Source organism: Octopus bimaculoides, chromosome 6 (genome assembly GCF_046866305.1).
Source record: "Octopus bimaculoides isolate indiv1 chromosome 6, ASM4686630v1, whole genome shotgun sequence".
In the NCBI taxonomy this organism is placed as follows: Eukaryota; Metazoa; Mollusca; class Cephalopoda; order Octopoda; family Octopodidae; genus Octopus; species Octopus bimaculoides.
In genome coordinates, this window is record NC_142933.1 from 55,492,591 (window position 1) to 55,520,279 (window position 27,689).

General features: G+C 35.3%; 1 protein-coding gene across 50 annotated transcripts in view; it reads right to left on the reverse strand.

Annotated features, from left to right (window-relative positions):
- The window catches only part of LOC106878372 (rho GTPase-activating protein 190), a 342,913-nt gene that overhangs the window by 163,167 nt on the left and 152,057 nt on the right, over positions 1-27,689 (reverse strand). For all 50 annotated transcript variants that reach the window (XM_089353931.1, XM_089353908.1, XM_089353914.1 and 47 more), the window contains exon 4: positions 5,631-6,303. In XM_089353931.1, the coding sequence (XP_089210057.1) occupies positions 5,631-6,303 (673 nt within the window). The remainder of the gene's footprint in view (positions 1-5,630; positions 6,304-27,689) is intronic.

Genomic DNA, 27,689 nt, shown 5'->3' on the forward strand with positions numbered 1-27,689 from the left:
CTGCTGTGTAGCATGGCAGTTCGCACACATGCATCGTGCAATCTACCTTTCACTCTTAGTGAGAGGCCCTCTGTCACTAGTAGAGGTAGGAGCTTTCTGAACTTTGCCCAGGCTATTCTTATTCTAGCAGCTATTCTAGTGGCAATGCTCTCCGAGCATTCACCCCCACTACAGACTTGGTCCCCCCCCCCCCCCCGGCATGTGATAGAATCAGTTTTCTGAGCATCTGTGGTGTTTATTGCCCCTGTGCAACTGCCGCACACAAAAGCTATCTTCCCAATTAACCTTCCTTTGATGTTGCTGCACCTCTTATGCATCCATAGCTTACACTAGGTACATCTTATAGTGTTTCTACCAACACCTTTTCTACAGACCAAGCAGGGCCATCTACCTGAAGGGGTTTGTGATGTGTTCACCTTCCAACTTACTTGGACTTTGGTTTTTGCAACATTGACTCAAAGGCCCTTCGATTCTAAACCTTGCTTCCACACCTGAAACTTCTCTATTTCTGGCAGTAATTCTGCTATGAGAGCAAGGTCATCAGCATAGACAAGCTCCTAGGGGCAACCTGTCTTGAATTCCTCTGTTATTGACTGGAGGACTATGATAAATAGGAGGGGCTGAGGACTGATCCTTGGTGAACCCCTACTTCTACCCAGAATTCTTTGCTATACTCATTGCCAACTCTTATCTTACTAATGGCATCCTTGTATAAGGCCTGTACAACTCTTATTAACCACTCATCAATCCCCAGTTTCCGCATCGTCCACCAGATAAGGGATCAGGGGACCTGTCAAAGCTTTACTCCAAGTCAACAAAAGCCAACTATAGGGATTTATCTTTGGCTAGGTATTTCTTCTGCAGTTGCCGCACCAGGAATGTAGCATCAATGATGCTTCTACCTGGCACAAAACCAAACTGCATCTCATCTAAGCAGACTCTGCCTAATTAGTTGGGCTATGACCCTCTCTGTGACCTTCATCACCCGATCCAGCAGTTTGATACCCCTGCAGTTATTTCTATCTAAAGCATCACCTTTACCTTTGAAGCAGTTGACTATGGTGCTGCTACACCAGTCATTAGGTATGACTACTTTGTGAACTACCTGGTTTACAATACAGGTGACTAGGCCATAACACACACCACCAGATATTTTAAGTATCTCAGCAGTGATTCCTGATGGGCCGGGGCTTTTCCTGACTTCATATCCTTAATTGCTTTATCTACCAGGGTGCTGTCTATTCGGGTAGCTGGTACCTCAGTTGGGTCAACATTTGGCAGGCTCTCCTCCTCCCATTCATTCTCCACATTCAGCAGCCTTTCATAATGGCTTCTCCAAGCCTCTTTCTTTTCAGAATCATTAAAAGCAAGTGCACCATCATCAATGCGGATACATTTCTCTCCTGTGATATCACAATTCTCTCTCACACACTGTCTTGCAATCCAAAATATTTCAGTTCATTGGTCTTCATGTTGCTGAACATTGGCAAACTTCTTTTCTGCTTCTCCCTTGGCTACGTATACCTGTTTCCCAGCCTCCCTTCTGGCTATCTGGTACAAGTTCCCTGCTACCCCCACTCTTCCAGGCTTCCCAGACCTGTTTCTTTGCTCTAATGGCCTTGTCTACCACATTACTCTAGATCTGGAAGGGACTTTGCACCAGCCGCAGATTTGGTCTGTGGCACTCAGTAAGCTGCCCCATAGGAATCTCCAGTTACCCTCTATGTCCAAAGTCTGTAGCTCCTCCGCTCTTTCATCAAATTTCTTAGTGAGGATGTCTCTAAATCTCTGACCGTGTGAAAGGTTCTTTAGCTTCCAAATCCTTCTTTTCTGGATTGGTCTGCTTCTTGGCATCCTTCTGGCCTTGAGTCTAAAGTCACTAATAACTAGTCTATGCGAGTGAGGTGGGGGTACATTCTTCACCAGGGAAGCTCTTTGTATTTACGAGTGACCATACATCCCGCTGTCTGGTGAGGATGAAATCAATCTGGCTAGTAGAGTCGCCTGATTGATAGGTTATCAGGTGGCTGTCTGGCTTACTGAAGTTAGTGTTGCAGATTAATAGGTTGCATGCATCACAGAACTCCAGTAGCCTAGTTCCCTCTTCATTTCGGGAACCAATTCCATGGCCCCCGTGAACACCATGGAAGATATCAGATTGCCATCCGACATGCCCATTTAAATCTCCAGCTGCAAAGATGAAGTCATTGAGGTGGCCTGTAGAAGGGTATCATAAAAGTGGTCCTTCTGATCGTTTGGTAGGCCTGCTTGTGGGATGTAGGCAGAGATAATTGTAGCCATACTATTCTGCAAGACTAGCCTGAGCTTCAGCACTCTATCGCATACTATGACCTTATCCACCCATTTCTCTGCAAGGAGTATGCCTACAGCCTCTACTCCATCACTGTTACCTTCCCAGAAGATTTTATACCTCTGTGCCTTGCCTGTGAGGATCCTGGCTGAAGCTCCTCTCCACCTTATGTCTTGTATGCTGCATACATCAACACGTCTCTGTTCAAGCATCTCTACAATCTCACTAGACCTACCTTTCAGTGTGCCTACATTGACAGTACCAACTCTAAAAACAGGGAAAGGAATGTGGGAGGAGGCATGGGGAGGGGAAATGTTATTCAGTGCCTCTCTGCTTTAAAATAGATAACAATTGCAGAAAAAAAAACCAGTGGTAAGCAGAGAAATATGGAATGGACACTTTTAACTTTTTGTGTCTAGTGTTTTACAGAATATATATATATATATATATATATATATATATATGATTAAGCTTCTTCATCCTGATGAATGTGAAGGGTTCCGGTGTCTGCTTTATATTTCAAAGCAAAAGACTCGTGTCAAAACAGATTAAATTGTCAGTTGTACGTTTGTTAGTGAAGGTAGTAGCATTTTAGAAAACAGGCAGTGAGCCAAGATTTACAGTGAACTTTGTGGAAACAATAGATAGTGCATGTATCCCAGATTAAATAAATAAAATAAAAAAAAGATTACAGTGAAGATTCATTTGAAGTTGTATATAAGCTTTGTTAGCAGAATGACAATCACAAGCCATGGAGATATCAATGATAGTGTAACAGCTAAAATTTGAAATAGTTATAGGACTTTTAATGAACAAGCCCTTGCAGATAATAAAGGGATTCTGTGCATATAAAAGTAGTTATGTATGTCAGTAGAATGGTATTGTACATACACTAGTTAACAAGAGGCTGGAGGTGGAGAAAATAGAAATTGGACATCTGAATTGGTTACCCTTTCATTGTATTAGACCTACAGAATATACTATGTATTTTAGAACCAGTTATTAGGATGAGATCTACAGGGTGCAGACAGTATTTGTTTGCATGAGGACTGTCTCAGGAAAAATAAAAGTGTTTTTATTTTTTTGGATATATACATCAAATATGGGTCAGTTTGTCTCCATGACATGTTCTGTCGACCTCAAATTTTGTCTTGACGACAGCCTCCAGATGACCTCAGAATCGGTTACAAGCTTCATCACTTATCTCTGATTTTAGGTCTCTGAAGGCCCTGGTAATCCTGACCCTCACCTTGTCCTTCATGCTGCAGCTGGATTTGTTGAGCTCTTGTTTCACTGCACCCCACACAAAGAAGTCAAGTGGGTTGCAGTCAGGCAAGTTGGAAGGCCAAATGTTAGGTGCTGTGTGATTGAAGAAATTGGACAACTAAGACTAGATTTTCCAGCTAGTGTGGCCGTCTTGCTGCCATCCTTGCAGCTACTCAGTTGGTCCAGGGCTTCACTACCTCACTCAGAACATGCATGTAGCTATCAGTGTTCAGCCTGAAGCTCTCAAGGAAGAATTGGAGTGGCATGACATCAACTTCACTGCTGAGAATACCAAAGACCATGATTGTTGCTGAAAATTTTGTCTGCATGACTCTGGGCACATTCTTGGGTGAGACAGTTGAGCCACCTGTTGTTCCAGGAGTTGATCTGGTTTTGGCAAAAATTCTCCTCATCAGAGAAGAATCACACGTCTGGCTTCAACAAATGTTTCAACTTGTTGATCAGCTTCTTGGTGTGCTTGTGTTGCTTTTCCTACATCACCTTGGACAGAAAGTGTCCCTTTCTCATCTTATATGAAGAGTAGCAAACATCCTGATGCACCACCAGCCTGATGAGCTTTTCATCTACACCTTACTCCCTTGCAATGATATGCACTGACTTGCTGGGATCATTGTCGATGATCTCCTCGATTTCATCAATGAATTCCAGTGTTCTGATTGTGTCAGTTCGTTGATCATGGGTTTTCTCTCTGCTGTTGCCTTGTAGTTGAATCTTCCATCACCTTCCTGACCTTTTCCACCATCCTTCTACTGATGCTGAGGAAGTCTGATACTTCCTTGTTTGTCTTTCCGACACAGATTCCAAGGAGGAGTCCATGCCTCTTCCAAAATTTGGGGAGGGAGGTTGGGGGGTGGGGGCAATTTTTCCATAGTCAATTATTCTGCAAAAATATAAGGCAAAAGCAGTTACTGTATTTCAGAAGAAAAGAAGACAATGAAAGTAAAAAAAATATGCATAATATTAGCAGTTGAAAATTGCAAATGAATACCATTCGCACCCTGTAGATGCTCAAAACATTATTTGCGCAAGAAGAAATCCTGGGACATATCATAACCAATGAGACGGTGTTAGTGCTCATTGGAAATTATGCAATAAGAAATGGTAACAAAACCGTTATTGAATTCGTAGTAGACAGTGGTTGTTACTGTTTAGACCTAGGTCAATCTTGGTTGAATAAATCAAATGATCAAAAGCATTTACACCATGGCCAATGTGATTTTTCTTTTTTTTAAAGACACTAGGGTGAAATTTGGGGGGGGGGGGGGTGTAGCTACGTTTTCTAGCAGGTCAACTGAACATGTAGAAGAGTAGGTGGAGTTAACAGTATCTATTAACATAATTATTAGAATAATCTAGATTAGATAATTAAAACAAATTATTCCAGAAATGGATAGTCATAAGATGAAATCTAAAAACCATCCAACAAGCTTAAGTTTAGAGAAAAACACACAGATAAAACAATGTAAATATTATATCTGAAATTAATTTTCTACAAATATGTAAACCAATATTATAATCAGTTACATAATCATAAGCTTTACCACAAAAAAATGTTTTTGAAGAATGAAATAAACAGATATTTGATACAAATTCTAAACTGAGGGGTGAAATATAGAAATAAATTACAAAAACCACAAATTCTTTAGACAATGGCAGTAGTTAAAAGAACAATAACATTAGTTTGATAGATGCTATTCTCTTAATTGTGATGTAAATCTAACATGCAAGGTGAATTGTGAATAAAAACAATTGTAGTAGCAGTTTGCAAAGGCAAAAATTATTTTGTTTTACAAGGTTTTGTGAAAAACTTCCAGTTAAGACATTCAACTATATGAAATGTAATCTGAACAGCACAAAGGGTTATTGGTATTTAAAGTCGTTTCTGGCTCTGATAATGTAACCAAAATGTCTGGTCTTATTTGCAAGCATACAAGTGTTGGTGTATTATCTACATTATCTAATGAGCCACAGAAAATACAAATTACACTGAAACTGAATCAAACAGAATGACAGAAAAATTAAGTAGGCTTACTTGTCAGAGATGACATCCAATGAAGTTAAGAAGTATTGTAATACTGTTGGCAGACTATCTAGATATCGCAATTCTCGTTGCCGCAACTGTTGTTCTTTTAAATGCATGGTATGTTTGCGAAAATGTTCTACGGCACTTTCAGTTCCAAATAATTCCACATAATGATTATAATCAGACTCCTTCATAAATTTCTTTTTCCATATAGTCCATGATGCTTTTGGATCTGTAACCTGAGTATTGAGCAGTTTTTTGTATGCCTTGGTAGCAACTTCTAAAATATCTTTGCGGGCTCGGTAGGCATCAGCAAAAGGAATTATTTTTTTCCTCATTTTTGTACCATCAATTAGATGTGCAAGTGTCATAAAAGCCAATTCTACATTGATGTTGTCAAGTGCAGAGGTCTCCACAATGGGAATATTGAGTTTACTGCGAGTGACCAATGCTCCAGCTTCCTTACAGAATCGGTCCACAGCCTCGTCATGCTTTGTAGTTGCCAGCACCACAGGTTTGCGGATCTTCTGCAAAGATTGAAGAATTTGAGAAACAAACTCAACCTGTCTCTCAATTGGCCGGTTGTGAACAGTGCTGACATCAAACACTACCATAAAGCCATCAATATTCAGCTTGCCATCTGGCATCAGCTTCTGCTCATAAGCGCTGTCTGTTTCCATCCCTGAATAGAAAGAAAAAGAAACAAATTTAATTCAAAGAAAAAGAAACAAATTTAATTCAAAGAAAAACAATTTTACTAAAATGACCACAACCACCCCCAATATAAAACACATTTGGAAATAGGCTTTAAAACAAATGACTAAGATGCAATGATATACTGATAGACAGTTATTAGATATATAGAGTGATGTGTGGATCTAGAGAGAGAAAGTTCAAGAAAGAGATTGATGAATGAAAAGCAGAGTGTAGTATGAGTTAGAAAAAAAGAAGTGGTTGGTGTAAAAGATAGTGGGAGGAAAGGTTGGTAGTGCCAGCTGAATTAACTATGACTTCTAAACCAGTTATCTGACCCTCTTCCAGAATATAAATCCCATAAAGTAGTAATTGTTTCTACAAGCCAGCTTCATATACGGGTACAATTGTTAAATAAATACTACATCAGTGTTATAATATCTTCTTGTTTATGGAACCTGCAAGTAAAAAAACCCATCTAAAAATGGAAGAAAAGTATATTAACATTTTTATTAACAAGAAATGAAGAAACAATTTAAGGCCTACATTGCAATTGGTGTTTTTCAATAAGGTTATCAATTTGAACTTCAAAGGATTGGTTCAATTTGAGACACAAATCTCCTCTTTCCGTAATTTGAAGAACATTCCATTTTTTTGTGAAAATGTCACTCACTGTCTAAAATCCAGCTTCAACTAACCAGGATGTTGGAAAGCAGAGGAGGAACGAGATTGCTTCATGAAAAAGTGTTGGAAATGTCTTTACATGCAGCCAACCATGAAGACCTTCTCTATCCAACTTTGTCATTAAGATTGCATTCTCCTTAAGATCAAGAAGATTGGCTGCAAGTTTGGGATTAAGATCATAATGATGAAGATCAAAAAGCCACTTTGGTGGCTTCAAGTCGAGTATATCTTGGAAGCGTCTTCTCATATCCATTTGCAAGCTCTTCAAGTGGCTGACACAGCTGATGATTACAGCTTCTGATGGTTCTGTTTTAACAAGATGACTGAAAAAGGTAAATTTGCCCCTTTGAAGCTGAATTACCCATAAACCAAGCTTTTTATGAATGACCATATCTTCTTGGTACAGTCCACTATCGTTGCACCACGTCCTTGAATCGATTTATTTAAGGCGTTGACCTGCAAGAAAATATCGGCAAAGTAAAAATTCTTGCCTTTGTGTCGATATCATTCATAACTTCAAGCAGGAAGTTTGCCTTTTCCTTCCGCTGGCTTGCTTGAAGGTGCATGTTCTCAAAAAAAAAAAAAAAACCAGAAGTGTATCTCACATTTGTACAAGGTGTGTGAGACAATTGCCTTTTGACAGCCATTGAACTTCGGTATGTAATAGAAGCGTTTGGTACTCCTCATTTTCGAAGAGTTGTGAAAATAGCCTTTCACTGACAGCACTGGCTTTGACAAAATTGACAGATGAAATCACCAATTGGAGGGCACTTTCCATTTCACTATTGAGTGATTCAGCAGCAAAGTGTTGTTGATGGAAGATGCAGTGGGTTAACAAGACGTGGGGAATTCTTTCAGTTTCGCTATAAATCCATTGAGTCTCCCTGTCATTGCATTAGCACCTTCCGTAGCAATTTGCAGCAGATACGATAATGGGATTTCTTTTTCTTCGAAATAAGATTTGACAGCTTCAAATATAGTCTCACTCTTTGTATCAGTTAATGCTTTCATAAAGAGCATTTCTTCTTGTATAGTCAGCTCTTCGATAAAACGAACATGGGCAAGTAGCAAGCAGTTATGAAGAGCTGTTTCATCAATTTGGAGAGAAAACTTAAAGACTTTAAGCTTGATCACCGGCTGTTCCTCCAGGTTTTCTGCCATCTCTTCCTGCCTTCTTTTAACCGTGTCATTGGACAAAGGGACTTTTTGTAGAACAGTGGCAGCCTCTTCTCCAAGCATTTCTTTTACACACACCAAAATTGCTGGTTTAACAAGAATTTCAGCGATTGTGTGAGCTTTACTCACCTTTGCAACTAATTCACACACTTCGTAGCTTGCTCTCAGCCCCTTTTTTCTTTCTTTATGAATACTTCTCATGGCAGTTGTACATTTTTCCTTTGCATCACCAATTGAGACTTCTTCCAATAGAACCAGGGTGCCTCAGTTACTGATGGGCCATTAATTTTGATTTCTTCATAGAATCATTTGTCATCACCAATCCACAATCCAAGTATTCTGGTTTATGTGCATTGCTGTATGATGGTGCAAAACCGAGGAGTAAGTAGTCTCAGTTGTACAATTGGATAAGCTTCCTCTTTTTGGAAATTGATGACATAATGTTGTAAAATTTGAAGAAAACTAGAAAAATAAAAAAAAAACCTCTTATGATTGTTCTTATAGCATAATTCTAACTGAATGCATATAATGTAAGTCACTGGCGCCACTTTATATTAATGTTTTGGTTAAGATTTACACAGCTCAGGAGTGGCTGTGTGGTAAGTAGCTTGCTAACCAACTACATGGTTCCAGATTCAGTCCCACTGCATGGCACCTTGGGCAAGTGTCTTCTACTATAGACTCGGGCTGACCAAAGCCTTGTGAGTGGATTTGGTAGATGGAAACTGAAAGAAGCTCGTCGTATATATATATATATATGTATGTGTGTGTGTATCCCCCAACATCGCTTGACATCGATGCTGGTGTGTTTACATCCCTGTAACTTAGCAGTTAGGCATAAAAGACCGATAGAGTAAGTACTAGGCTTACAAAGAATAATTCCTGGGGTCAATTTGCTCGACTAAAGGCGGTGTTCCAACATGGCCACAGTCAAAATGACTGAAACGAATAAAAGAAAGAAAGAAAAGCTCATTGCACTATCAAATTTTCTTAAAAACTCTATGGTATATCATTAAGGTTCTAGAAACCACTATGTGCAGATTACGGATAAATCAATAAATCAGAAAGAATATATTGGCTTCAGAAAAATGAACAACTTGTTTCCAATTCAGAAAATTTCCAAGGCCTCTCAAAATTTTCCCAGGCCCACCATTGAGAAACACTGATTTAGACTAAAGTGTAAGCAACTCCAAAGATAAGAGGTAGTCAGGAAATAGCATGAAGAGTTCAGCAGTGGACTATGAATTTCAGGACTACCAAAGAAATCACTGCAGCACCTAACTGATGCTCATGAAAGTGATCATTTAGATGGCAACCACTGAGTAGGCTGTTAGAAATAGTTGGATTAATAAAATATAAAGATAATGCATTGAAATTATAGTCCTATAGGAATAATTTATCAACATTTTACTTTATAACTGTGAAAATTATATATTTGGTGCAGGAGGAAAGCAAGGAAATGCAGCTGTAGAGACAAAGAAGAATACATTTAGTAGTTCCAGGTCAGCAATGTTTGAGAGGACTTGAACAAAGCTGTTCAAGTCATGACAATCCAGGCACCCCCCCCCCACCAACTCACTGTATGCTTCATGAACATTATTCAATATGTCCACTCTCTTTTAAGACAGTTGGGAATTATTTGAGAAGATTTAGCAGCTATTTTTAGCAGGTTGAGTGACCATATAGAAGCTTCCTCATTGGAAGATGCATAAAGAAAGCTAGTTAAACATACAGTGAGAGAAAAATGTATGTGTTAAAAAAGGAAAAGAAAAAGAAAAGGTATATGTATAATGGGAGGCATTTTTATAAAGATGTGTATTTGGTGCACGTGGAAAGAGAGTTGGGGAGAAGAGAGCAGACACCTGGAGAAGGAAAGAAGGGTGAGAAAATGAGGAGAGTGGTGGGGACTGAAAGAGAGAGCAGAGGAACATGTTAAAATAAAACAAGATAAAAAAAACCTGGTAGTAGACAATAAAAGATAGAAACAATAAGGTAAATACATTTCTCATGTTAGCTTGAAAATTATTCTCTGTGTCTAAATTTCTTTTCTGTTTAATTTGACACCCCGCCACTCATTAGTTTTACTGGAGCAAATGATATTCAGATATTCAAATGAGAGCATCATTCTATGATTGATAAGTAAGCAGAAGGAAAATCTGACTACTCATGAAGAACACTAACAGATCAATCAGCTATATTATAAAAGAATATTTTATCTACTTTATTGATTTCTCTTTGCCACTGTTACCACCACCACCCATTATTTTCTTTCAAAATTTCATTCAAATTTTTGAATATTCACATATTTATGCGAACATCATGTGCACATGGATATAAATGTACCTCTAGTATTTTATATGCACAAGTCTTTCACCCCAACACATAGATTTTGCATTCCTTGGCTAGAATGACCAGCAGCCAATAAAATCAAAATGAAGCTACAATATCACAGTAATATCTATATATATTTTGCATATTAGACAAAGCAGAGCAATTTGCATCTGAAAAAAAAAACAAAACAAAAAAAACTATTTGTTTGCTGGTTAAAATGTGCATGCAGGAAGGAAGGTAAGACAAGTGATTAAGCTTAGAACCTCAGTAGTAGTTTAGGCAATGAAATGTTACAGCAGGTTCAATTCCTGTTTCAGATTTTATTTCATTGATCTCTACACCAAGCTGCAAGTGGAGAAAAAGACAAGCAAGACAAGCACACACACACACACACACACACACCTCTCAATTCAAACTAAGCACTAATTTAGAAGCTTAGCCTAACATTGGAACCCATTCTTGGTAACTGTATCTTGTATTAAGAAGCCAGCCAGAAAATGACAATTACCTCAAAATGTGTGCACATTTGCACACATACATATGCATATGTACATAGTATCATGTAATAAACCCTACAGCTCACTTTTACTTTCTTGAATCAATGTATAATCCTGAAATTAAAGTAATTCATACATCCAATCTGTTATATAAATTAGCAACTTCCCTCTTTACCCATGGTTTGAAAGCCTACACCCTTCCTATATTCTATTTCCATTGAATAACAATCTCTGGAATCAATGGACACAGCACATAAAAATCAAAATGATATATTATTATTATTATAGTTAAAAGAAGCTTTTAGAAATCTATGTAATATATTGGCATTGGCTATAAACTGATCTTATGTGTATATGCATAAAATATGCACGTATGTGAGTGAGTGTATGGACCTATAAGCATGGATAAGTGAATGTATCCATGTACGCACGATTAAAAGTGATTGTGTATATAATGCAAATGCAGAAGTATTTGTACATATATATATACTATAAGTTTCTGTGTATATACATAGATTTCTGTAATCTTAAGTGAAGACAAGACAGTGTCATAAATAAAATTATTCATCATAGTTGATCTATAGTCAAAAAGGCTGAAGATAATCTGATTTTACAACTTATTTTCTCATAGGAAACAAAATCAGAGAAAAGTGTTGGTAAGTAAATCCAACCCACTATTGACACATCTGAAAAATAGCAAGGAAAAAAAAAAAGCCTATAAACTGAAATGAAATCAAAATAGACACTATTTATAATTAGGAAGTTTGTTCTTTAACCAGGTCATGTTGAGTTCTGTCCCACTGCATCACTGTATGGCATAGCATATTGAGCAAGTATTCTCTACTATAGCTTCAGGCTGACCAAAGCCTTGTGAGTGGATTTGGTAGACACAAATGAAAAGAAGTTTGTTGGTTATGTAGACATACGGAGGCATGCAAGAAATATATTGTCATCTGTGACCAGGAAATATTACCTTGCTGGAAGGGTTGGTGATGGGGAGGCAAACTGGTTATACAAAATCAGCCTCAACAATTCTGACTGACCCACAGAAACAAGGAAATGTGGAAGTTAAAACCATGATGATGATATATATACTAACACACACACATGTATATATATCTACTTATATCTATCAACATTTATGTGTGTATGTATATACATATATGGGTGTGTATGTATAAAGATGTGTCTGTGTGTGTGTGTATATATGTGTGTGTGTGTGTGTGTGTGTGTGTGTGTGCGCGTGCGTGTCACTTTCTCTCCGTAATTTACAAAGCCTTTCGGGGTTAGACAAATATTATATGTAGTATTAGATAGTTAAAGTATATATTCATAAAATTTGGCTGAAATTGATGGGTGAGCATTTGGCCTAATTAGATGTGCATAGAGCCATGTAAGCATTGATATGTGGGTTTAATTCTGGCTAGGGTTAGCTCATCATTTTTCAGTCAGTTGTTTATATAAAATGTCACTTTAAAAATTGGAGAATATATATTATGATATATTATTATATAGTTATTATTGTACAAAGAGAATTTCATAATCGCTTTCTCTCCATAATTTACAAATCCTTTCAGGTTTGTTTACAAATACTATATGTAGTTATGTACATATATATGTGTGGTGGTAGCCACACACACACACATATATACATGTATATGCTTATATGTTTTCCTGGAGCTAAAAAGTAGTAACATTGTCCTGTGTAGGATTGCTATGTTGCTTTGGCAAATAGATTTTACTGTACGGTAGTGTTACTGCACATTTCTCTTTGCAAGATCAACAACTGTATGTTGCTTTAAAGTTTATACTGTGAGCAAGAGTGAGTGACTGCTATCTCTAGCTCGCGGTTGTCCTGTACCGATTAGTCAAGGAAGGTCACGAGGTGTTGTGGTTTGATGTTGGTGTATGGGTAACACTTAGTTGGAAAATACCACATGATGAATTGGAAATTGACCATGTGGCAATTAGAAATCGGTCAGGTTGTTGGGAAAGGGGGAAGTAGGGAGGGGTGGCATGTGCAAGCATATAGTTCTATATGTGGGTGTGTAGACATGCTTATATAGTTTTGCGTGTATGTGTATATTAAAGCCAGTGTGTGCATCTGTACATGGGCAGGCACACACACAAACACACATACACAGACACATGCGTATTCATTCATACATTCACATGCATGTATACTATGTGCATTTGCACACGAGTATACATGCACAAAACAAGCTTCGGGATTGGTAAGCATTGGGAATTGGTAAGTGTTGGGGATTGGTATGCATTAGGGGTTAGTAAATGGCAGTCCTGCCCATGGGGTTGGTTGATAGTGCAGAGTAGTAGCTAGTGCTAAGGTGGTATATCCGGGATGTTGGCAGTCAGAGGCCTAAAATTTGCCAGAAGGGCATATCTTTGGTGACAACAATATGATAAATCATATTTCTTGTTGAAGTATACTGCGTTTTATTGGAGGATATGCAGTTTTTTGTGGAGGCAGAGCTGGAAGTTGAGGGCGCTGGGTGAATATGGTGGTGGTCTGTCGACAATAGTCCACTTGATGCTGGGTATTTCATCTTAGCGACCAGTCTCAAAAGAAAACGAGATTGGGAAGTAGAATTCTCTCTGTTCCTGGATCTGAATGAGTGCATATGTAGGGAGTATCTTCCCTTAAAGTCATTAGTGCCTAGTAATGCCATCGGATGGTGTAAGGGTGGTTCTGTATATTACAGCCCTTGAGAAACAAGGTCCTTCTAGCGGGCACATGGTGAGGTTTCGGGAGATGCAGGTTGGGGTTGTGTGTGTATATATATGGGCTTCTAATGTGGGCTTGACCTCCTCTGTATCAAAATGTTCAACTGCAAAGCTGACTATGATGGTGGTCATAGTTTCCAACCAGCTGACCACATCTCAAAAAATCCCTTCCAACATTTGATCAACATTTTTGTTGAACTTCTGCCACTCAGATGTCTTTACCAAATGGGGACACTGGATCCTTTACTACTAACCACTGGTGGCATTGGGCACTGTGGTCTGTCTCCATGTTTGCCTCCTTATATCTCACAAGATACTTTTGTGCACTGTGTCATCACTTCCATTGTGAACTATCTCATCCTGGCTTGATGAATCTTCCAGCCACTTATGTTCTTGCAGGTCTTACCACAGATACACTGAACTTTCAATAGTTCATTTTCTATTATTGTTTCATAATCCTGTGATGTCATCCCATAGGTCCATCCAATTGAGATGCTCTTGCTCCTCCCTTTCAATCACACCTTGGGAGTGGGTGGGTACTTATTCCTTATGGGTCTCATAACTTATGTTGTCCTGGTGTGGATTTGGTAGGCAGAAACTGAAAGAAACGATGCATGTATATGTGTGCTCCCAGCAACTGCTTGTCAACTGGTGTTGGTGTGTTTACATCCCTGTAGCATAGTGGTTTAGCAAAAAAGACAGAGAATAAGTACTAGAATTTAAAAATAAACACTAGGGTCAAATCATTTGACTACAGTTGCTCAAGGAGGTGTCCCAGCATAGTTGCAGTACAAAGATTAAAACTAGTGTAAAGAAAACAAAAGTAAAAGTTTTAACACCAGTTTAGTAATATACACATAAATAGTAAAAAGAAATTTAATAACAAATGTCAATTTCTCCATATTCTAGTAATTCTGCAATGTTCAATGTGTTAAATGAAACCAGTGGCTACAGGCAGATATTACAATGGAAAAAATTGTGAGCTAAACAAAAGCTGTGAATTTAATTTACTTAATTAATCAACATATGATGTGAAGGACTATGCAAACAAAAGTGATTGATAATGCTTGTGCTAATACACAAAACTATAGATAGTTCCTCTATAAAAAAAAATAAAACAAGAGAAAGATAATAGCTATTTTATTTTCCCCTTCACTATTAGTCTTACATCTTTTGCTACTGATCAAATTATTTTAATTATTAAATTTTATAATGCGGCAAAATTAAAAAAATGGTAAATTCAATTAGTAATTGATATTCTGATAAACCACACATTGAAAACATTAAATATAGAAGATCAAACTAGGATATAAAAATGTAAATTTGTTATAAATTAAAGACATATTTTATGGTTTCCTATTCAGAGCTACACATCTAAATTGAAAACTGAAATACAAAAAAAAGTTGCCTTACCAACAAAAAAACAAAACAAAAACAAACAAACACACTCCAGATAATCTAGATGTTAAAACTGAGAAACTATCATCCACATCAGTTTAATGTCTATTTTTACAAATGTGGGACCAGTTTGCACAATAGCAAATATCCAATCATTTATATTTTGCAGCATCATCCTAAACATTAGACATTTTTTGAAATCTGATTTAATTAATTCATTCTTCTCTACCCTCACCTCACTCAACATGCATTAACCATATACTTGTGTATGTCTATACATGATTAATTATCTTTCTTGCAAGCATTTTCCGATACATTCTAGTGTTTATGCAGGAGTTTTAGCATATCACAGTCTTCTCTGCTTATCCTCCATTGAGTTTCACAATTTTCAGCTACTGTGTGTGTGTGTGTGTGTGTGTGTGTGTGTGTACATGCATGTGTGCACACATGTGCATCTGTGTTCTTAGATGAATTCTCATGAGTGAAACACTCATAAAATAAATCATTTTAAAAATTGTTCCTTTAATTACCAACAATGATTGTATAGATATCTCGTAGTTTTAGAAAAGGTATACCACAACCCTGTACCTAAAAGATGAATTAAAAAGGGCTGACAAAAAAAGGGGAGGGTGGGGGTGGGGGAAAACATTCAGTTGTGAAACACTTAATCAGAAAATTTGCCCAACCCATACCAGCGTGTAAAAGTAGATGTAAAATAATACAACAAATGTTGCAGGGATCTAAACATCTGAACATTTTCTACTACACAGATACCAAGATTCTGGTAGTGCCATTTTCATCTTAGGTAGGGTCTATAAGTAATATAACTTAACTGCAATTTCTGCTAATCTACCAAAGCAGTAGGTCACAGCTATCGCACGGATCCTAGTTAGTCAAAGGTCATATATATTTATAGTTACTATCTACCTTCAACACAATTATAGCTACTTCTTTTCCATGGCATTATTGGATGCTAGACAGATGCTTTCTGGCCTTAATTTACATTTAAAGCTAAGTTATTACTTTGAACTCACGAAAACCCTCCAACAGACATTCTATATGGCATCTTTAAAAAAAAACTGACCTAAGTGATTGATATAAAGCTGCTCCCGATTACATTCCAACCTATTGTCCTATCAGACAGCTTTGAGGAGCAGAATGACCTATGCTTCTCAAAGCTGAGTTATCTTGTAACACTTCCACTCAGGTTTACTGACTCATGCCTCTCACCATCTATGCTGTATCTTCTCTGTCCAGATCCTATACCAACTACTTTTCCTAGTCTTTCACTTTTAGAATGTCATCACTCTGGAATGTCTTCCCTGTCCATATTATTCCTAGTCATGTACTAGTTCTTATTTAGAAAGATTATCAACAGCATCAAACTCGTTAGAGTTGAAGGGCTTGAGGAGGTCATGAATGAGCACAAACCCTTTACACTAACCAAGTTACTGGTGGGAGGGATTTGATAATAAAATATTAATTATACAAATTGCTGACTCCAGCTACCTATGCAATGATTATAAAAAGTGAGTAATTTTGTTTCATTTTTGTTTCATATATCTTTTGTTTAAATTTCATTACCACATTTCTATAGATAACACAAGTTAAACTCAAAGACCAAACAAGTTTCACTTCTTGTATATATTATAAAGTGATGAAAAATAGCAATTAACTAAGTACCAAATTGGATATAAAAAACAGTTTAGCCCCAAATGAACAAATTTCATCAAACTTTTCAGTGATTCATAAACTAATATGAAGTATCTGTCATACTTGTTAATCAACCAATCACTTAGAAGTGAACAAGGTTGAAGTTCATATTCTTGCTAAAGAATTTGCAAAATTAATGTTGGGTTAAGTTTTGACTAAAACAAGATTGTAGCATGTGGAGATGAAAACTATTACTCCAAGAAAAATATGGAGATTTACTCTAAGACATAAAAACCAAGGCTTCTGTTTTTATTGAATATGCAAACATGAGTGTAATATTCATAGTTGAGATATGTGAATGTGTGTAAACATGTATAAAGATACATGTAGGAATATCATATATGGTTACTATGACAACATTATTGACATCTTCACTCAGAATGCATAATTTAATTGCATGGCATGTCATACTAGTATATAAACCAATTGTTTTGATGCACAATCACTATTTCAACTTTATACAGCTAACAGACTATATACTTAATTCATTACTTCTCAATTGCTAAAACTTCCCTGTATTTGTTACCTATGTTTCATCACACTTATTAAACATTGTAATTCATTAGAAAATTACTATTTTAAAATCTCACAACGAGAGATAATCAGCAACAGTACTTTGGAGTAAAGATTATTTACCAACATAACATGGCACTCCTGGTTTAGGACAAATGTTGCTGTAATTTAGCCCCAGGAGACATCGTCTCCAGCTGGCTATATGACATGATCTGTGAACTTATATTTTCGAACAAGGGAATCTAGCACCCCAACTCAGCTCAAAAACAATATCTGTGTTTCGCAATTTCCGAGGCTAAATTACAGCAACATTCATCCTAAACTAGGACTGCCATGTTATGTTGGCAAACAATCTTTACTCCAAAGTCCTGTTCGACTAGTTGTCACTTTGAAAACTATATATTTCGAACGCCACCTCTCGCTGAACAATTATTCTGTGCTGATGAAGGGAAATAATCCAGAAATCACAATACACAGATATTGTTTTGAGCTGAGTGGAGATGCTAGATTCCCTTGTTCGAAAATATAAGGACACAAATCGTGTCATATAGCCAGCTGGAGATGATGTCTCCTGGGTTTAAATTACAGCAACATTTGTCCTAAACCAGGACTGCCATATGTTGGCAAACAATCTTTACTCCATTTTAATTCATGCTTTGATTTTTGATTTTTGTTGGGGTGGAGTATGGAGGAAAAAAAAAACAATCTTTACTTCTAAAAAGAACATTTGTTAATACTTCTTTCAGCACAAATTTTATCATCAATAACTGATGTTTGGCAAGTCAGTTTGGGTTTAACTTTGTTTAACCATCATTGAAAATATGGCCATTCCAATTTTCACTGCGGGTTATATTTTTCAGTCATAGGCCACTGATGAAGACATATTTGATTGTTCAATGAATAATAATACTTTTTTTCACAGCAGAAGATGGTCAAAGAGAGAATGAAAAATGGAACCAGTACCCATGAAGTTGTCCTCAAACTATGTATTGGTTGCTTTTAGTTCACTAATTACTTAGGAATGAAGTTAATATTTCTTTTTGAGCCAGTGTACATTCCTAATACAGAAAAAGTTGGCATAATCTATGAGTGAAACATTTTCTTTCTGCAATAACATCTAAGCATAGCATGCCTAATTTCGCTATGTTTAATGCTAGAATGTTAATGACTAAGCAATTAAACAACGATTTATTAAGTTATAACAAAATTATAACATATTTCTTTCTCAGTTTTAAAGAGTTAGTAAATTTTAGATGTCCAGAGCTTACAGGAGAATGAATTTTTGCAGCTACTTAGTTCTCCAAAATAAAAGTGTGGCACTAGCAAGGGAAGCTCAAGACAGTTAATTGCTCTTAGAGATAGAAATCAAATCTCTCACAAATCACACTCTATCATCTTAAAAAAGGAAGGACACATTAGATCTTTTGATCATAGATATACAATGTCTGAACAAAAGACAGGACTGAAAGCATTACCTATTATATTATATTATATATATCTACTACATATGTGGAAAATCGGTGTGTGTTTGTTTGTGGTGTTGTTAGCTAACTCCTACATCGTTTTATTGATTTTCATGAAACTTGACACGTGAGTAGAAATCATGTCTGGAAACCTTGTGACATACTTAGATTGTTGGAAAAATCAATAATACGGCCCCTGGAAGGGGTCTTTATATCTAATATTTAAAAAAAACACCCAAGGGAAATAACTCATACTACCTGCACAATATTTTTTTAAACACTCAAAGGAAATAACCCATAGCACTTGCATGTTTATTCTAATTCAATAAGTTTGTCCCAGTACAATGAACTCATACTTTGAATGCTTAAAAAATGAAACCAAACTTCCATACCACATTGACTTGCAACACTCTATATCAGTTATACTTATTTTAGAAATCATAATATTTATTGCTTATTTACAGTTCATACAACATTTTGATGAATATCTATTCTAATTCAATATCTAAACTGTTATATACATATTGCTGTAATTAATTTACACATTGCATTAATACACATTTTTTCAACATCTCCAAATAACTAAATGCTGGCAATGCATGCAGGGTTTTCAATTAAATTTCATTATACTTTGAATGCCCATAACTCCGATAATTCTACATTTTTCCCGTTAAAACTTTTCGATGGTAGTAGATAAATTTTTGATTCCAGAACTTATTTAATAAGTGTGTTCCAATACAATGAACTCGTACTTTGAATGCTTAAAATTATTAAAAAGTGAAAAACTTTCACACCACATACAGTTATTTACTTTGAATTGTTATTATCTCATATCTGATTAGCCTGTTATTACATAACATGCTTCACGATTTTAGTATACATACCTTATTAGTATTTCCTCCTAAGTTCTATATACTATAGGAATGATATATTTTCCTAATTTATCCAGTACAACCCTTAAACAAGTAAATAATATTTTCCTAAACAATAGATCCTCTTATTTTGGTTAATGACTTATTCACGAATATACCAACACTCACACTCGAGGGTAATATTCTCTGGGAATGCACAAAAGCCCTTTTTCATAGTTATTTACTTTGAATTGTTATTATCTCATATCTGATTAGCCTGTTATTACGTAACATGCTTCACGATCTTAGTATACATACCTTATTAGTATTTCCTCCTAAGTTCTTTATACTCTGGGAATGCATTAAAGCCCTTTTTGGGGCTACTTAATTTGAATTCTTACTATCAGGTAACTAATTTCATGTTATTACATAACCGACTTCACAATTTGGGTATACATAATTTATGGGGAATTCCTAAAAACAAGATCCTGTGTAACACAGTTCAGTATTCTCTGTAAGTGCACAAAAACTGTTTTAAGGGCTATATACTTAGTATTGTTGTTATTGGATTAGCAAAACAATTATGAGAATGCAACCAAAGGATAAGCCACATTTTCCCGGGAATTATTGGGTACATCAGTTAGTACACACACACACACATTAACACTGACATGAAATTCTGGGTACTAAAATGTTAGCATTGGTAATAAAGATAGCAGTAGTGATGTTGATAGAAGCAAGTGCACCAATATTCATCTAATTAAAAAAAAATCAAGGAGTCTCCCAGCTTTGAATGCCATGTAAAAACCAAAGAATAAATATAAGACACGTTCAGAGAACTAGTCATTACACTTCTGCTTTAGAAGTGAAGAACAAAAGCTGCTTTTCATCTCTGAGTTTATTCAGTATATCAAGAGCTAATACTAAATTAAATAATAAATTGATTGTAGCTTTTGAGAATACACCCCCAACCACCACACGAAAATAGTGATAGCAATTTAATTTGATCAGTAAAACATGTAAGCTTTAATCATTGAAACATCAAAAATGTGTAACATTAAGATGAGATGAAACTTCACTATTTTTTTAATTCTTACTGAAGAATACAGTAACTAATTCTACATAAATGAGGATATATTCCATAAAACCAATTTTCAAAGACAACTAGGCAATAGTTTACATTAATTTGGTGTTGAAAGTATCTGAATAAAAAAAAAAAAAAAAATCCCACAAAACTATTCAAAGCATCAAATAGAATTGTAAATAAACATTTTATGAGCAACGTTTCCATCAATAACAAAGATTCTGAATTAATCATCATCATCACTATTATCATTATAACATAACATCTTCCCTTTTCACCTTTCTTGTTGACCAGTTCTATAACCAAAATTCTCTTTATATGTCTATCTTTTGTTATTTTCTCCATTCATACCCTTGTATTACTTGTAACCAGTTTCTTTGAGGATTTCTTTGGTTAATCACTGCTTTGAATTCTATCTACCTCCATTTCAATACATGGCTTCATTCAATTCTCTCTTGTTATTCTTATAAAAAGCTACAATTTGTCTAATTCTCACTAATTTCTTTAGAGTTTACTTGACCATATATTACACACACTATTTACAATCCATTCTGCACCCCTACTGTTACATAACCATTTTTACTGTTCTACTTTCTTTACATGTGATGAGTTTTATTCTCAGACTGCCCCATAATTCTTTGCTATATTTCTTTAACACATGCTTCATGCAATTATTCTTTTGAACAGAGAAATATTCTCTTTTCCTATATTAGGAGTAATATTGATAAGCTATTACAAGCTAAAGTCACTAAGCTATCTCGGATGCCTACACCAATAATGATTAAGCCAACTAGATAGCAAATTTTTATCTATTACCACCAGTGAACCATCACCACAATCCATAATCATTGTATTTGGCTTCATGATTGATCTCTTCTATCAACACAATTAGTTAGCAGGAAGTTTTACTGCCACACTACCTGAAATGGCATATCATATTCTTATTGCTTGTGTAGAGTTAAGTTCCAATCAAGAAAACTCTTATACAGTGAACGAAGCTACTTACTAAGGCATCTCTACCAAAAATAATTTTCTTACAACAATATTCATTCTCATTTACATCAATTCAACTTTTCAGTACACATCCTACAAATCACAAAAGCACAACAGCTCCCTTCTCTCTCCCTCCTGCCTTCTCCCCAGATCTTCCAAGTTCCATGCTTATATTTCTCTAACTGAATCATACATTTATTTCATTCACACATCAATTGGCAATATTCTTGCATGATGAAATATTCAGTTGTCAATGATCTTTCAACTTTTACCAACCATTTCTAACTATTGCACCATGCTAAGCTCTACTCAAGCTCTGATTAAGTTAGTTAAATGCCAGTTGCAGATGTGCAGTTGGTGACAAGAAACTAATATTTCAAATGCACTACCAAATATGGTACTGTAACCCATGCACAGCTTAGTTACAGACCATACACAGTAAAAACTCGATCACATGGACATTGCTGACATAATAGAGACAACCTACATTATCAAAGATTTTGGCATATTGGGACGGAAACTTCTCCCCTATTCAACACTACAATATTCAGTGTTAAGCCCCAACCTTTATGAATTTCTTGAGACTGTAAGAGGCATTTAATTTTAATAAATGATGCAGCCTATTTAATAATGTGTTAGTTGTATTACCGGTAGAGTAATAAGTTAGTTATGCTATCTATTTATAGATGATTTCTACTTAATCCTTAAACTTGTAATGAAAACAAAAGAAAAGAAGCTATTCTGTAAATGATAAACTGGTTTTATGAAAATTTTATATTTTTGTTCAAGAAATTTTCCAAGAATTTTCTTTTTAAATAAGCAGGTTTATGAAGTCATATTTAATAACTACATTGCTTGGTAAAGACACATACAAATTCTTGGAACTTGGAAAGCAAGATGGAGATAATGGGCCCATTGTTGACTTACTCACTTAGGAACATTATAAAATCACAGATTTTTACAAAAATAAGAGGGGAAATGGAAATAGAAGTCTATGAGATCCAAGGTGAAATGATAAAATAAGCATGACTTGTGGAGTATGTAAAGAAAGGTCTTGTGACCAGCAAATATTTACAAATATTGGGTTGAGAGGATAAAGATTTACATTTGAGAGGCTTCAATTACACTGGGAGCAAATTTAACATTTTTTTTTTCAGTTGGCCTTTCCTGTCTAGTTTGAAGATAAAATTCTTAAAGTCATGCTTTTAGAATTATGTCTGGAGCATGAATATTTTGATGTGGGAAAATAAAGTATGTAGTATTTAAAAAAAACAAAAAAATAAATGGTAATGTCTAAATTAATATTTGCAAAAACATTTAAAAGATTTCACCTGCAATAAGGAATTTACAATTTAGATTAATTTTAGACTGCTTCTGATCTGTTGAAAGGGCTTTATGCATTTATTTAATTTTTAACTAAAATCTAAAGAGTGAGATGAAAATGAAAGATAAGCAAAAATATCTAGTCTTGTAATAACATGGAAGAGAAAAGATATGATTTTGATTAGCAATTGCAATACATAGCACACCAGTAAGTAAACTTACAGCATACCAAATGGTAATTAGATAATTATAAAAACCAGAAATTAAATACATATCCATTAATTAATAAATGAGGTGACTCACACAGAATGACATTTAAATATAATTCTGTACAGCAAATTAGAACAAAATTAGAAAGTTAATGATTCATTTCCAAGTTCTGTAGATATTATAGAGAAGTTGCATACCGATCAACCTTCTTACTACATCTCTTCCTATTCTTTAAATAACAGTTTATTATGCATAAGCATTACATAACATTTTAACATTAAAGATTCCTTTGCTATTGCATAATTTAAATGTATTACAACACTTTAAAAGTGTACAAAGATCAAAAGAGATAAAATATCTTTTATGTCAAAATACTTAATGAAAAAAGTAAATAAATAATATACATATAGCAGTAATAAGAAGCATAAACAAAGTGATAGTTTGAGCTTGTTGTTTAGCTCCAGGTCAGCGATAGTGAAGCAGACTTCTGATCAAAAAGTATTTCAACTTTGGACATCCCATTTATGGAATAACTATCAATGAAGTATTGAGGTCTATTTAGTTGGTTAAAACAGTGAACTGTCAGGCTATTCACTTGAACATGTCTGGTTTGGTGTCCTATTGTTCTGAGTTCATATTTTGCAAACTAAGTTCAAAATCTAAAAATCCTGTTCTGAACTACAAAGATCCACAGGACAGATTCTTATCTAGTTATTGTTACAGTACCAAATGAATGAGAGATAACACTCCTCTTGAATAGGATATTGATTTATCTTGAATTTTCCTCAGAGGAGAAACAATTTGATAGTGTAGGCCAAATGACAATGTCATTGTTGCTGCCAACAGCAAGAAAAAAAAAATCATATGCTTGCAGAATTCAATTGGAGATATGCAACATGATACCCTATTTGATAACTTGTTGTAAATAGAAGCCAATCCTCTCTCAAATCAAACCTTACTGTCTTACAAAAAAAGGAAGGATGTGGGCACTGTAGTCATGGCTAGAATGTCTTTGATTCATAGATCTACTTGATCAGGGTTGATATGGAACTTAACAAAAACATGGAATTGAGTGAACTAGACCTTTGTGAGCTAAGTGTTTTGGACAGGGGCATCATAATGACTGATAAGATAAGAGCAACTGACTTCTCAGCTGGCTGTCTGGTACCTAACTTTACTATCCATACTTTTTTGCTTTGCAAAGGTTCATAAAACAAGTACCAGTAATATGTGTAAGTCAATTCCATTGACTTAGCAATTTCCTACTAAGACTGCTCAGAAGAAATCGATATATCCAGATAAATAAGTGAAGTTCCCCACTGTGCTTTCATACTTTCACTTTTCTAGCAGAGACAAGAAAAACAACACTTATAAAAAAGTTGTTACATGCATTTGTGCTTCTTCACTGATCAAAGCATTTCTTGTTAGACAACTTATACAACTTCAGATTCTTGTTTATCACCAAATAATTCACTCACTTCACTTTGCATATGCCATTTCACTCAGCTGCAATTCTCATTGAGTAGGATTGAAAAAATAAATAGGTCTTAAAAAAGATAAATAATGAGTTGATGAAATATCAAGAAACTAAACTTTTCTAGTCAAGAATGCCAACATAATTAGTAGCCTTTTAAGAATGAGAGTTAATTGTAGTTGTTTTAACTCAGTTGACCTCTGCTAATATCAGGTGGCAAAATATTATAATCTTTGGTTGCTCATCAGTTAGTTTGTTCTGCTGTATTTACCCCACCCTCACGTGGACATTATTCTTTATAAACCACTTGAACTAAATTACAATTTAAACAGCTGTTTGTGTCCACTCTCTATAAGGTCTAAATAGACTAGTTAAATAGTTAACTTCCCTTTACCAGTGGTTTCACTAAGTAACATATTACAGTTTCCTGAGGTACATTTTATATTAGTCTTTTATTCACTTACCTACTTTAATAATCATTTTAAGAACTGAATTGACATTCATTCTGAACTGTTTTTGTTTTGTCTTTTTTTAAAGTGTTTGTATGTGAAGGGAGATTTTAGTATTGAAATAATATTTGCTCAATCAAAGTGACTTTTGCAATACTTTGGCAACTTCACTGTTGCCAGTGGCCTGAGGGAAGCACCCTGTACACATTGTAAAGTGTTTGGCATTGTAGAAACCATGCTAAAGCTGACATTGGAGCTTGCCACAGCCCTATGGCATACTGTCAGGCTGTCCAACCCATGCTAGCATGGAAAATGGATGCTAAATGATCATGATGACATACGTATACGTGAGTGTATGTGTTTATGTCTCGTCCTGACATCATGTGACAGCTGTAAATGAGTGTCACTGTCATACAAGCAGCATAATTCATTTCTAATATTCTGTGTAAAAATGACTGGTCATAGAGAAATATTACTTTGCTTGGAAACAGGTGAAGGATGGCAACAGGAAGGGCATGTAAAAAAAAAATCTGCTTCAACATATTCATGTCTGACCCATGCAAGCAAGGAAAAGTAACTTAAATAATGACAATGACTTTGTCCAAGATCACAAAGTCACTGACATTCATATCTCCTTGCTAAAACTGACTTTAGAGGGGTACTGAATCCTCATCTAATATTTGTACTGTATTGTAACAGATACAGGATATTATTCCTCAGATTTAAACTTTATAGTATTTCTCTTCTATTTTAATGGAATTTACATTGAAAACAAGACTTGCATTATTTTTGGTGCTACCTTGAGAATACCCTGCCTAAATCTCTGAAGAGTTTATAAATGGCAAAAAACTTGGTTGTAATTGAGAGGAAGCAGAAAATAAAACTGTTACAGTACTACCTTTAAAAAATAAAAGAAAAATAGACTTCTCTAAGCAATGTCAGTTCATGTTTTTATAAAAGCAACTATCATAGTTACCATGTAGTAAAAGGGAAGTAAAAACACTACTCAGCAGAGTTGTGTCAAGATGATGTGAACTTTCATGATATACACACACAATTCTCACATGACAATGAATAATGAATATATTTATTTATTTATTTTTACATAAATTCACACACAAACTAATCTACCATTTTGAATCAAAGATTGTAAACAATTTAATGAATATTAAATTCCATATCTTAAAGGAAAGCAACAAGAGTAAAATAAAGAATAAGCATAAGCGAATGAGTGGTGAAAATACTGATGCCTCTCTTTTCTTTTTGACATGTTCAAAGCCACTCCCAAATACTAATTTTTAACCCTGAAGGCATGAAGCAAAGGCATTCAAACAGACATGAGTGTAAAATATTTAAGAAAATACATACAACAAATAAAAATTAAACGAAGCTAAAAACTCTAGATTTAAAACCAGCACCAATGAAAATAATACAACTGTTAGCCTCTAAAATACTCAGCATAAATAATACAACTATTGTCATAAAACTTAATATGTAAAGTAAATTTGTGAAATCTTCAAAATACAAATTCCTGCATCCTTTAAGTAGATAAATCTTTAATCCTTTGAACAAAACAATTCTTCAAAATCAGCATGTAATTAGTGATATCCATTTAATCCTTTTTTTTCTTTTATTTCTACTCAATTATTTTCCAAATAGAAAAAGTACAAAAAAAAGGAAGACATCTGTGAATTCAGCAACTTATTAAATTATAATTCTAAATCATTGAAAACAGTATCCTTATAAAACAAAACCAACCAATCAACATCACACACTCTCTCTCTCTCTCTCTCTCTCTAATTTTTAGCATTGTTTGGCTCTTTCTGAAAGTTTGGACAGACAAACAGACAGACATGCATCCATCCATCCATCCATCCATCCATCCATCCATCCATCCATCCATCCATCCATCCATCCATCCATCCATCCATCCATCCATCCATCCATCCATCCATCCATCCATCCATCCATCCATCCATCCATCCATCCATCCATCCATCCATCCATCCATCCATCCATCCATCCATCCATCCATCCATCCATCCATCCATCCATCCATCCATCCATCCATACATACATACATACATATGCAGTTATTTCTTAATTTTCATTTTTATCATTCTGAAACTTTGGTTATCAACATTGCCAAGTGTTGAATACATTTTAGAGTTGATTGAACTCCCTAGCACTAACCAATCAACTGTTAAGCGAGAAGGGTACTCCAGCCCCGACCTTTTATCAATTAAGTTGAGCGAAGCAAATAAAATGTGCTTTACCTAATGATACACTGCAATGGTTACATCTGATCATTGGGCCAGGAACCTGACACAGTTTTCTTTATTGAGTTATACAGATCTTCCCAACCACATGTCTTCTTTATATGCATGCTACTAGCTAAATAAATATAGTGCCTTTATTTTACTAGTATTTATATTAATGTTAGGTTTTTTTTTACATAAATTATCTATCTATCT